Source organism: Dermacentor albipictus, chromosome 1 (assembly GCF_038994185.2).
Source record: "Dermacentor albipictus isolate Rhodes 1998 colony chromosome 1, USDA_Dalb.pri_finalv2, whole genome shotgun sequence".
NCBI lineage: Eukaryota > Metazoa > Arthropoda > Arachnida > Ixodida > Ixodidae > Dermacentor > Dermacentor albipictus.
In genome coordinates, this window is record NC_091821.1 from 318677139 (window position 1) to 318690337 (window position 13199).

At 44.6% G+C, this 13199-nt stretch overlaps 1 protein-coding gene across 5 annotated transcripts in view; it reads left to right on the top strand.

The window, feature by feature from the left end:
* alpha-Catr (alpha-catenin related) overlaps nt 1–13199 on the top strand; it is a 184164-nt gene that overhangs the window by 163138 nt on the left and 7827 nt on the right. For 3 of the 5 annotated variants that reach the window (XM_070531598.1, XM_065434422.2, XM_065434433.2), the window contains one exon: nt 662–6132. The exons of 1 other annotated variant lie outside the window; for it this stretch is intronic. In XM_070531598.1, the coding sequence (XP_070387699.1) occupies nt 662–817 (156 nt within the window). In that variant the 3' untranslated portion in view covers nt 818–6132. Of the gene's footprint in view, nt 1–661; nt 6133–11387; nt 11479–13199 lie in introns of those variants that run through there. One more of the 5 variants, XR_010564968.2, reaches the window with a different exon arrangement.

Sequence of the window (13199 nt, forward strand, 5' to 3'; positions counted from 1 at the left end):
GGTATGTGCTATATCTTTACTTTATATATTATAAAGTTAACTTGATTTAACAAAGAACATATAATAATGAGTAAATCTTGTTCCATGCATATTAACTGTGGCTTCAGAACATTGTCAATCACCAGTCATTTTAAGTTGTGTCTTCCAGTAATTTTGTACCATCAATACAGTGAAGAAAAAATGTAATTGTAACTTCAGAACATTGAACATGAGTGCCTACAAGATACACTCAGATTAGAACACGTCTTTCTTTATTAGAAGGGCTGGAAACACTAACTCTTGTGAAAATTTATGAACCTAGCACTTTCTGAGAAATATAAACATGACAAAACAGCATTCTGTTGGCCATAGGAGTGCGATCTGGTGCCCGTGGCATCGCATCCCTAGCATTAGTGAGCTTGTCCAGTTGGCCCAGTGGGAGTCACTGTGGTTAGCAGCAGAGGTATAGCAGCATATGTCATATCCTTTTGATTACAGTGTAAAAACAGGCTGCGCTTTTGACATGGGCTTTCGTAGCAGATGGCAAGACATTGCAAAGGGTAACACCAGAGCTATGTCAAATACATCATCCTCGTGACTTGACTGTGGCTCTGGCATAGCGTGCAGCTCGTACTTTAAGCAAAGAGAGAACACCAATCAATGCACACGCTTCTGGGCCCAGTACAACCTGGACTTCCGTGGCTCAGAAAGTGGCCGGGCGCACTCTCAGTGTGGCTACCAGGACGAGGAGTACAGCTACAGTGACGGAGGCGGCAGCACGGGATTTGGGTCTAAGAGCGGCCCGGGCACCGTCAGCTCGTCAGACCCGGGCATCTGACAGTACGGGATGGGCCCCCGGAGGCCCAAGCAGGACGCCCGCCGCACTAGGGTGTCTTTTTTACTCTTTTAGGGTCAAAATCCAAGCGGGACTAAGCAGCCGTAGGTATGGGTTGGCGATGAGTGGCACATGTGGCTGCCGACGTTCACCGCGTGCCTAGCCAATGTGCGCGCGACCTCAGCAGTCGTATATGCCCTCTTTGCTGGTTCAGCTGCGGTTCAGTAGTTCTGCCTTGATCACCGACCCACACAGCAGCAGTGCCTGACAACATTTGATGATTTCACAACTCATTTTGCTTACAAAATGCATGCATTGGTAACATATTGATCTTTGTTTTGATCATAATATTTTTCCTGCTTTTGTACCTTACCTGGCTCTAACTAACCCTGTGCCATACCTCAAAAAGCTACCAACAAATCTCAGCTTTATTTTAAACTTCTCTAATGCTGCACTGTGCAGTGCATGACCACATTGTGTTCATGGTGTTGCTGAAGAACTGCATGCTGCTGGTCAGTGGTCAGAGCAGATGTAGTCCTGTCTGCCCCACTCTTGACGTGCGCTGCCCAGTCGCCGGAAATGAACTAAAGTGAGCTCTAAATCACGCTACAATTCCACCTTTGTGCCCGATGCACCCAATGTTGAAGTACCCACTGAATTGCATCAGTGCTTACTAGGCCTAGGCGCTTTAAGCTTTAGTGCTTTCACCGCTGGGGCACTGTTGACACAAATCGTTGAATATTCTGAACCATGCCACTGCTCTGAAGTTTCCGATGCTAAAAGCCTAATCAACGCATTCCCACACTTTCCTGAAACTGTGCACTCCGTCTGCACTACCTTTGCCAAAAGAGGCGCCGCATATTCTTCCAAAGCAAGAACCGTCATTAGCCGTTACCATAACCTTGCTGACCGGTGGTTAAGACTGCGCGCTTGCACGTCAAGTCGTGGGTGGGTTTTGACCCTGAAACGGTTTTTCTTCCCATTTTCATTCCTTCCCTTATTTTATTAACTAACTACATCATTGAACCTTCTCCTTAAGTTACTCATGTGGCAAGGTGCCATTCTGTCGGAGCGGGCGACTCTTCACACAAATATCTAGTCATATTTTAAGCTATTTGCACTCTTACATTGAGTATGAAGTGAAAAATATGCCACGTCCTAAAGTAGGCTGCCTCTTAAAGTCGGCTTACTACATGTCTTACTGGAGCAGTACTAGTATGGACTGCGATGTTGATTTTGTAAACCTTCTGTATGGAATACATGAATAGGTCAACTACGTAATTCAAAATCTGGGGCAACAAGTAGACTTTAAACTAGAATGAATAAGACGCAATACACATAGTTTGCAGACTTAAGAACTGCCTGCTTTTCAGTCCTGCAATAGGCAGCGAGGCTCTTGGTTCAAAATGTTTTCTTCTTCGCGTTTGCACCTCGCTCCAGAGTCAACCAGTTCTGCCTGTGTGGCTTCTGTCACTGTTTCTGGGCTGCATGTGGGGTTGACTGGAGCAATATTACAGTGCCAGCGTAGGGTAAAATGTCTTCTGGAATACTGATCCCGTATGCTGTAGCGTTTCCGGGATGCTGCTAGCTAATGGTTGTTGGCAACTGGCGCTGCTCAGGATACATCAGTTTCGTGTCGGTACTCAGTTTGTAAAAAGAAACAAAGCCACTAAAAGCTTGAATGCTGCCAAATCTTGGCTGTGTTGTGTCAGGTCTGTGAATCTCGTGGTGTTGGAGGTTAGCACTAGAGTTGGCCTCCCTCCGAGTTTGGTGCAGGCACAATAGGAGACCACTTGAATTAAGCTGCAGCCAAATGCTGAGTGGCTTCATTTCTGTTCACAAAGGTTGTGGATGATTGAAAGTGAGAAGTTCAAACACGCCTTCTCAAGTAGAAATGGATAAGGCCGGGATAGCAGAGCCTGTTCCCAACAGTCCTCCCATATTGTCGTCTTGGTTTCTCATTCCGTGGTTTTTACCTTCAAGTACTGAAGCCACCTTCGTCATTCATGCTGCCATTTTCTACGGTCAGTGCACGTTGTATAGCCGCCCCTGCCTCCATTGTTTCCTGTAGTGAGAAACGTACAAATTTTCCCAGAGCGTTGGCGTTCTCGAATGTTCCCCCTACAGTCTTCCGAATATCCAGCCTCTCATCGTGTGGTAGGTAATGTCGCAACCGAAGACTGTCTTCCTTCGGGAGACGCTTCATTGCTTCCCGTTTTCTCATTTTTCCATGACGTCTTCCCCGACGTTTCCTCATGGGTGAAACCGAGGTCATTTCTGTCTCAGAGAGCCAAAGATAAAAGCAATAGATGACTCCATGTTGCCTTTTTTTCTTCTTCTTTTCTCACCATGCAGTTGCGAGGGAGTCGAGGCTCGATAGTTGCCAGGTGTGAAATTTCATGTGAGGTGCTTGCACCGTGTGGTTAACAGTGCACTAAACAATCTCCTGCTTTCATCACTCCTCCAGCTCTGCCTGATATACAGGTCAACAACCGCATAGCAAGCCAATAAATACTTCTGAGCAAGGGACCCGCACTGCACCGCTACAAACGCCAGGATACTGACAAAGCAACCCTAGCAGGTTTATATATGCTATTCCATGTTCGAGCTTCCACTTGCGCCCCAAGAAATATGATGACAGAATGCATAACACTGCTGCCTGCATCAAAACAAGAATTTTAAAAACAAGTTCGTTGCGGGTTGGCATCATATTGCTGCCATATAGTGTAGGCATGAGGCACATGTGCTGCTGATACCAAGATGTAATGGGACATCTTCAAGGTCTAAAGAGGTAGGTACCTCACTTAAATGTATCAAAAGAGACGCCTGCCCACAGAGACTATTCAGGCACCACCACTTGTAAAGCCATTGTACTTTTTTCCAATCATCACATATAATCTGCTGTTGTGGTGACCCACTTCTGGGAAACAGCGACAAGCCCAGATGCTGAGGCAGTGTGACTCCACTGCCTGCACTGCAACTGTAGGTCACCAAGCAATGACGTCTGCTTGTGGTGGCCATTTTGGCCACTGTGCTGAGTGTGCACACAATATCTATGCGTCGCCAAGTGGCGGTGGATTTACAGGAGATCCCCCATACTGGCGACCAACATGCCCCATGGACCCCCGTTTGCCAGCGGCCCTGTCTCATTTCAATGGGTAGCTTACCGAGACTCAGCAGTGCTTGAGCAACGCGCCCAGGGATTCCAGCATGACAAATGTGGTTGATCCAGGCCATGTAGACACTTCACGAACTCCCTACGTGTAGTATGAGGGTGCAGGATACTTGCAGTTTAGAGACGAGGCGCTGGATACTCGTCTGACTCTATTTCCTTTTTGATTGTGCCTTACAAGCAGAGCTCAACTTATGCCCCTACTCTCAAACATTTTTCTTCTCAGGCACAGTAAGTCTGATGACAAGATTTCACTGAGATGTGTTAACTCTTGTGCTTTGTCTATGTTCCTCGAATTCTTTGTGGTGTGCAAGGCAGCTTAATCTCATTTGTTAATGGCTGGAAAGCTGGGGTATGACACCACAATGTCACAAGCAAAACAGTTCCAGCTGTCCAAGAAATCCCTGGGCGTCGAGCTCATTTTTCTCAAGGCTTTGTGTCCACAAAGATCTCGGAACATAACCTTCCCAATTTCACTGGGTGGTCACATGGCCAATGTTGCCAGAGAGTATGCCAAAATGGAAAAGGTGGGCTGAGGTATCGTTGGCACTCTGGGCTCCTGAGAGGGTGCACTGTCTCAAGTATACATCAAAGTCAACGTCAAATCTCCCGAGAATGCTGATTTTCTCTCAAGCGCTCGGATTTCATTACCTCCAGATGGAAGCGTCCTCCTGTTAACCTTCTTCCTATATACATAGATACACACACACACACACACACACAAACACACACACACATTATATACATATAGTGCTCACACGGCTCTATAGGCAGAGAGAGAGAGAGAGAACTTAAAAAAAAAACAAATGGAGGAAACTGTCGGCCGTATGCTGTGATCGTGTCTTCAACGTTGATGTTATGTTCCTCTCCTGTCCTCCCGCATGGAGCAACACGGGCGCATGCAGCTAGAAAAAAGAATGCAAAACCCTGCACACAACTTCACGCGAGGTGCATTCTTGATTTTTTTTATGTGTATGCTTCTTTTCTGAGTATAGGGTAACAAGCATTCAATTTTATTCCACACCCAATGCAGGTCCCTGATGTTCCCTATACTAAAGCTTATGCTCCTGTCAAATACTCATAAAGGCAACAGCGCCTGCGATTCCATTCGAGCATTGCCGCCCATTGCCACTACAAATAATTGCAGATATCTTATTTGGCAATAGCAGTTTTCAAGGACGTGTCAGCATTCAGAAAATATCTCGCAAGCCTTTTTCTTAGGTTGCATACTACAATATTCACAAAACCTTGTCATGGGCACTTTTATGTTCATTGCACGAATGTGAAGGTGGCGCTCAATATGCAAAGAGCATGTCTCGGATGCATAGCCTCAAGGATGCACATGGCATGTTTAACTGTGCTTGGGGTGCCTGGCTTGTGCAACTGATGCAAAGGAATATTGCTGCTTGATAATACCGGGAGTTGACTGCAATAAATGATGCGTGAAAAATTGGATTTATAAGTTGTGGCCTGGAGAACGGTGCATCTAAGTTGCATTCATTTGCTTTTCATAGCATAGAATGTTGAATCTGGCTTTTGTGAATGTGTTCCAGAAACTGTTGTGCTAAACCATGAATGTTGGAACACTTTGATAAATAGCAGTTACTAAGAGTGATAGTAAGGTATGCCAGATGGGCAAGACATGAAGAAAGGTGCTCAGTTACCGTATAGACTTATTTTTCACAATTTTGATGAGGTGGAGCCCTTACACGAGACCAAACGTTTTGGTCAAAATGGTGTTGGCACAGCCGGCAGCTACTGCAGACCCCAGATCCCCAAATGTATCATTGCATCAGAGGTCAACACACAGCTCTCGCCATCTAGTAGGGCTACGCGGAAGTGCATGGCATGGGAAAATTCGCCAACGCATGTGCGCAGCACTGGGGCACCACACGCAATTGCTTCTCCGATAGAAATTCTTCTATATTTTTTTTTTTTCAAATTTTGGGCAGCGAAGTTGGGGATGCAGCCCTTACACGAGTCTATACGGTATAAAGACAAATAATTACGATATTGCCATTCTGTATTATATACAGAATTGTTATTGCGCTTATTTCGACAGACTGTTACCTAGCAAGGTCCCCAGGGAAGTACTGCAACAAGATGCAATAAAGACAGGTCTAAAAGGACCATCTGAGACAAGCTACCCTAGTTGCTTCTTGTATGTCCATGCCTGTTGATCTTTCCACCTGCATGCATTTGAACAGTATGAATATTCAAGTCATGCATCACCAATAATTACCTATGTGACGCTCAGTGCCAAACAGAAATTATTCAAGCCCACACCGTAAGAATGAGTACACAGGGACTTTAAGCAAAGTGCACGGATCCGAATAGCAATGCTCCCTGCATATTTCACAATGTGGCATTGTGTACAGAACTACACAGCTGCTATTAACTTGCAACCTAGTGGCACTCTAGATTTTGAATGCATGCAAGCATGTCAAATCTTGCACATAATTGATGAAATTAACCTGCGGCACATTAATAAGGAGGGAAAGAAGAAGAAATCAACTTCTGTCATTCCACTTATGGCAATCTCATTACTGAGCAGTGCTTAAAATGAACAGTAGCCTAGGAGGTTTTTTTTTTTCAATTTGTTCTATATTGCATACATAAATGATTGCACTCCCCTTTTCTGGCACACACAATATGCAGCAAATGCATGTCTGCTGCACCCACTGCCACTCCATGCAGTGGCCAAGCTGTTGGCGTTGAATATTCAACACTGTTTATTTATGTTTTCCTCGCTACATATAGAGCAATTCAGGCATAAATGAGTACAAAATCAACAAAACGCGCTTATCCTCTGCTAAGCTTCAATTCGAAAGCAGGTGATGAAACCACATTTGGTACGCCTTGTGTAGTTGCAGGAATGGTGTATGTTCCTGCTTAGCCGACCCTGACATTTTTCTGGACAAGTGTAAGCGCTAGGAGACAGTAGTAATGTTATTGCAGTGCATGCGGTGTCGCTGTTCCGTGATGGAGGCCCCCACCCTTGAGTGAAAGCCAGGAACACCTCCTCCTCTTACCCTCTTCCCCTAGATGTAGTCCTCTCACTGCCACGTTTTTTATAGGCATTTACGGAGACCCAGTCATACGCAGTAGGAAGCTTTTTCCTTGGTCACTCTCTCTCTTTCGGCATCAACATATCCCGTCTCACGTTGTAAGTCAGGCAAGTGGGCAATGCATCGCCAGGCCATGTGAATTGTTCGCGTACGTGTGTTGGTAGCCATTGTTGCAGAGAAAGGAATGCGCCCAAGCAGAAACACTTTCACTTTTTTTCCTTGGCTTCCCCATCATCCACCAGTGTTTGACGTAGTAGGCTTGGCTGCTTCTTATGGGAGAAGAAAGTTCCATGCCGTAATGTGCCACCACGGCCCAAAATTTGCAAACATACACTTCCGTCATGCTCACGCATGTTCTCCTGACGCGACTTTGCACCAGCAAATTTAAGATTGTAGCTTGTTGGAGGTATTGCTGGAACATTACTCTAATTACTCCTTGAATCTCAAACAATAATTCTACTATGCTCCGTTTTTCTTTCTGCTGATCAGCTTCCCCAATTTGATAACCATCTTCGCACTGCATATCTTACAGCAACGACGGCGCTTTGGCAAGTCCTGCATAATCACCGGGCAAAGAGCTTTTTTACTGAAAACAGCATGTCTGTCACAAAGCGCCTTTTTTTTTTCACACTGTTAAGGTACTCCACACTTACACAGCTAGCTGCGATTGAACATGTCAACTACTTCCCTTCAGGCATCACAGTGTAACTTAAGCCTAATCAACACGGTGCCCTGCATTCTGGCTCGGCTACATGTCAGCGCCAACTTACATGCCTAAATGTTCGTTTGCTGAGGAAGATGTGCAGGCTGTACACAGGCAGAAAGTTGTGTGTCTACAAATCAGAGTTCATGAATATGGAGACAAGGGAGTCAAATCAGCAGCCAAAACAGGCCTGTGCACCTGTCCAGTGGGGGCCTGCACAATGGCTGATCTGCACTTGTCAGGTGCATGCCTGGATTGCAGTGATGGCGCTCTTATTGTGAGTGTGGTCGCCCTTTTCACAGGATGCCAAGATTGTAAGCTGACACAGAGACGTAGCCAGGTGCATAAGCAGCGCTCTGAGCGAGTCCGACTTAAGGACCTAGCAGAAAGTGCATCACAAATCACCTGGGAGATATCCAATTTTGTCCTAGCTAGTTAGTGGATGGGCATGGAACGCAAAATTATAAATAACTAAATAAAATTATTCCAGTAGCCTCTGCTACGGCGTCCCTCGTAGCCCACACTATGTTTGGGATGTTAAACTCTAAAAATTATTGCCCTGGATAATGACCTGCAGGAACATGGTCATGTAAACCATACACCTATAGGTGCTCATGACACTTCGAAAAGTCTCCAGACTGCTCACAGTATGGTGCAATACAGCGCTGTATAGTTGGGCAGTTTACAGAGTACCGTCCCAGGTGGCAAGAAAACAGAAGTTTAGCTATGTCATTTTGGCAAATTGCTACCTCCCTTTTCCCATGTCATTGCGAAGTAAGCAATTAAAGTACACACATCAGGGTTAGGTGATTTTGGATTGAGAAAAAAGGTGCAGTGCAAGCATGTAGTGACACACTGACTTAGCACAGATACTAATAAGCATGGCCAAGTGCAAACTGTGAACCTATTCTTACTTAACGTATTCTTTGTTCTGACGAAGAATGTCCACCGACACACTTAATGAAAGAAACAACACAGTTGCACTGTGTTGTAGCTCCAATGGGTGCATAAAACATGCATCCATTGTTCATATCCTTGAGCAGTAAAATAATTGCTTCCATCAGCCATAGTAGCAAGGGGCAAAATTTGTAGGGTACTGCACAAGGCTCATTTTACAGTGCCTTATTTTGCCTCTCGTAGAGTTTACAGCTCATCAACGTTTTTTTTGTATTTTTGGTCATGGGTTGCTAATTCTTATGCTCCTGAAAGAATACAAAATTATTCCAATAATTAGCGCTCGGCCATGCTTGTTTTCGAAAAATGACTGCAACACAACTTCTCGTATATGAAGCGGGAAGCAACCATACGCAAAGCATTTCACTGCGGCGTGCAAATTGTCGCCAATGCGAGCATAAAAGCGTGCGTGAACTCATGACGGACAGTGGAAAATCCCAAAGATCTGAGATGCAAGTCACGAAATCCACATGTAGAGGGAAGGCAATACAGACTGGCCCAATTGACACGAGAGCGGTGATCTTCAGCAGGGAATGAGAAAGGGTACACAAGTAATGCATGTCGTAATCACCTTTTACAGTTGTTTTTCACCAGCACTCTTCCTACGTTTTGCTGTAAGTATATAAATATATATATTACCACTGTTTCAGTCTCCCTCATGTAAATAGTAGGACTAAAATATTTATTCCCTTCTATTAAAAGGCAAAGGTTGTTTCTATAGATGTACATATAAGTGTCGGTGTTAATGTGAAAAAAAAATGATTTAAATAAATGATGAATAAATAAATATATATTATATATATATATATATATATATATGAATGCGTTGTCTACACATTCATGGTCGCTATACGACTGCGAGACAGAAATGTTTGCCGAGTATGTAGGCTTAATGTTTCGAAGTGCGTTTTTAGGTTTGTCTGTTTAGCGGCCATAGGTGGTGTTCTCGGACAAAGAACACCATGTTGAAGTGGCTGCTGGAGCATGTTCTCTTTTCTTCAGGCGGGCAGGCTTGACATGGTGCCTGTCTCCTCAAGTTTCGGTTGTGCAAAAGCTTGCCTCAGCAAAAATTGACTTCGTGGAGCAGCCCGCTTAATTGATGCCAGACGACTGTCTCCGAGTACAGGCAAGCCCTCGCTAGAGGCCATCGAGGTCATAGCACGTCCATTGCTCTTCTGTCTAGCAGGATAAAATTGCGCAGGTGCTGCGTGGATCCCTTCACACTGTGGTTTCATTGAATGGCTGAATCTGGTTAGTTTCTCAGCAAATTTCAGCAGGGCAGTTTGCTACACCTACATGAGCGTGTTCCATCGTCCTGAAACATTGCAGGGTAAGCACACGGCAGGGAAAGCAAGATTGGCATGCACCTAGGCCATTGCTTATGATCGTGTGATGCTTTCTCAGGGGGTCTCCGCATCCAGCATTCTTACAGTTGAAGATGTCACTTTCTCAGCGTTCAAAGCTTCATGGACACAATGCAATGGGCGCACTACACAGACAGCCTCCGAATCTGTGTCTCCGAATGATCTAGACAAGGGGGCAATAGCATTACAGCAGCCATGTAAGCGAATGTCAAGCTCGATGCTTAGTCTGCAAATACAGGCATGGGGGCTTCTCGTGGCCACCAAAACAGATGCAGCTGAGGCTGCCTTTCATGAAAGCTATAGAAAGGGGGTCGTTACTAGTCTGATAAAAAGGGCAAGCCCATGAAGCCGTCTTTGTGGGACAACCACTGATGAGGAGAGGTTTCACATGGCATTCCACAGGCCACATCGCAAGGGCTTGGGTTGTTCTGTGTATTGCTGGGCCAGTGGTCAGTGCCATGCAAGAGTGCAACACTTTCAGCTGCAAGCGGCTGATAGTCAACTGCACATGACCTCCTGCTAATCAGCGTTGTGTTTTCACAGATCTACTAGGCTAGGTATGATTGACGTGTTTTAGAGTTTCAGCCATCTAGCATACAACGAAATGTGAGCAATATAGGTCTGTCAAGATGTTTTTAAACTTCCTATGATCTGTTGGGAGCTGCTGTAGTGAAATGATTACAGAAAGAATCCCCAAACATCTGTCGGCAAGTCCTTGAATGCAGACATGTTTTGCTTTCACAATGTGGACAGCATACCTGTTTCTTGCCTGTGTTTCTTCCTTTGCAACCTTATTTGTTGTGCACTTTATAGGATATAAACAACATGCTATTAAGCTACCTGGCATATGTACACCTGATGGTGACTTTTGTCAGTGATGAGGAAATAAATTAAGAAGAAATTATGCCCCAATTGTCCTTGAAGAAGGTGTCTAGTACTGCTACTTACTGACCACTGCATGTTGTCAGAATTCTTTGAAAGGAAGCTCCGTAATTGCTTAGCACTGGCATATACACAACATGCAGCAGTTTTTCTTTTTTTTTTCTTTCTTCTCAATATGAAAGCAGCACAAAGGCTCAGCTTGTGCACAAATGCACTGAACAGGAAAATAAGGACATAACAATACTTTAGAGTGTTCTTTTTGTTTCTTATCACTAACAACCTGCTATACTCACATTTCAAGAAAGATTGATTTTATGATGTGTCTGACAATGCACTTTTCTTTCAATGCTCACGTCAAATTTTTCTTCATACTAACATAGAGGCTTGCACATCGTTATCTTCAGCACAATCGTTTCTTCCGTTGTTGCAGTGTCCACCCTCTATTCAAAGACAGAATTCCTAAGACCATGTAATGTGACGCCCAAGCAATGTGGAAAAAACAAACAAACAAAAAGAAACAGGTACGATGTGTTTTGGGCAAATGTTATGTTCTTCCACAATTCTCCTTCCAGTGTCTATACATTTGTGTCCTGCAGAATAAAATCGTTTTACATTAACACAATTGTGCTTGTCTGCTTTGGCTAACATGCATGCTGCTCATGTGTGGCAAATGACCAAGCAAAGTGTTCATCTACTCATAGCACCTCATTGCTTATAAAAATTCACTTGGTTGTGCATGCTTATAAAAATGCACGTGCCTGTGCATTGTAAACTGGATGTGTCCTGGAAAAGCAAGACAGTCTTTTCATCCACTACAAGTACAGTTATGCAAAGTGCAACAAGGATGTACAGCACTGTCAAGGTTATGAACGTACATTACAAGCTACAGTTTACCTGCTCTGTTATACTACTGTGCGCAGCTGTCAGGCTAACTTTTCCTTACGAAGGTACAAATAACGAATAAAGCAAAACAGCTACGTTTCAACTTCTCAGCGGCAGCAAAAGAAAATGAAAACAAATGCAATAAAGCAGACGTTTCCTGACAATGTAGACTGTCTGCTACAGCTCTTGCCTGTACATGTACACGTGCATTTGCATATGTGAGGGGAGGAGTAGAATAAAGAATTTCTCTCAAAAAAGTGGGCGCTGCAGGGCTGCATAGAGGAATGCGAAGGGTAAGAAAGAATGTGACAAAGGTTAACAGCAGTACAGTGACAACAGCAGCCAGTGGGACACAGAGGGATTATTTTGCATATACATAGGTGCAGTGACGGCTTTTTCTGGTGGCAGAAACATGAATTGTACCGTGACTGTACTGTGCTCGTTCTTTCACACTGCAGGCGTGTGTAGGAAGTAAACAGCAACAACTGCATGCTGTATAAATTGTTAGTATTGCACATAAACAATAAGGGGGCCTGGACCACTTTTTACTGAAGCGGAGAAAGGCGTTTGAAGTGAAAATAGGCTATTTCAGAAATACTTCGCTGCAAAAAGTACTTCAAGGTGTTCAGCAGAAGTGGAGTTACTGGCAATCAAAGACGGCCTCCACTGTGCTCCCATTCCTTCTTCAATGCCTTGCACTGTAAAGGCTATGGTGGAGTGGGCCTTCTAAATGCCACCATGGCACGCAGTTCCAATTTCACACAGACGCCATGATTTTGAATTTTGGTGCCTACAACATGCTAAACATAAGCCAAACATGGTTGTCCTCAGCAAGCCGCAGTGCCTTTAGCCAGTGGACTCGTAGTGGCACCCCGCGGCAGCCGCGATACCTACATTAAATAGCAGCTACCAATACCAGCTGTGCATGGGAATCTGCTTTATCAGGAAATAAAGCGTCCAGAAAAGAATGAGGAGCAGGCTTCTGTTGAAAAGAGAGTGCTTGAGAGAAGGTGACTTCGTGCTCCGCTTGTGAGCTCCAAGCACCGCGTACAACCGCAAAACTTGGCTGAGGTGTTCACAGCAGCATATGCTACCTGCGGACTATGTTATTTCACCAAGCCCAAGCAGTGGTTCAGGGCCCCTTTACCAAGAAAAACTGCACCAGAAAGGGATGCTGGAACACACTCAGTTCAAATCAACCAGTAGACAGCACTCGTGTTACCGTATTACGTTGTTCCCAAGATAATGGGACATAGCAATGGCCACATGGTATACGAGTTGAGGCTAATGCTACATCTTGAAAGGAGGGTAATGCCTAATAACTTTTATCACTGTAAACATAGCACACATAGTGCAAGAC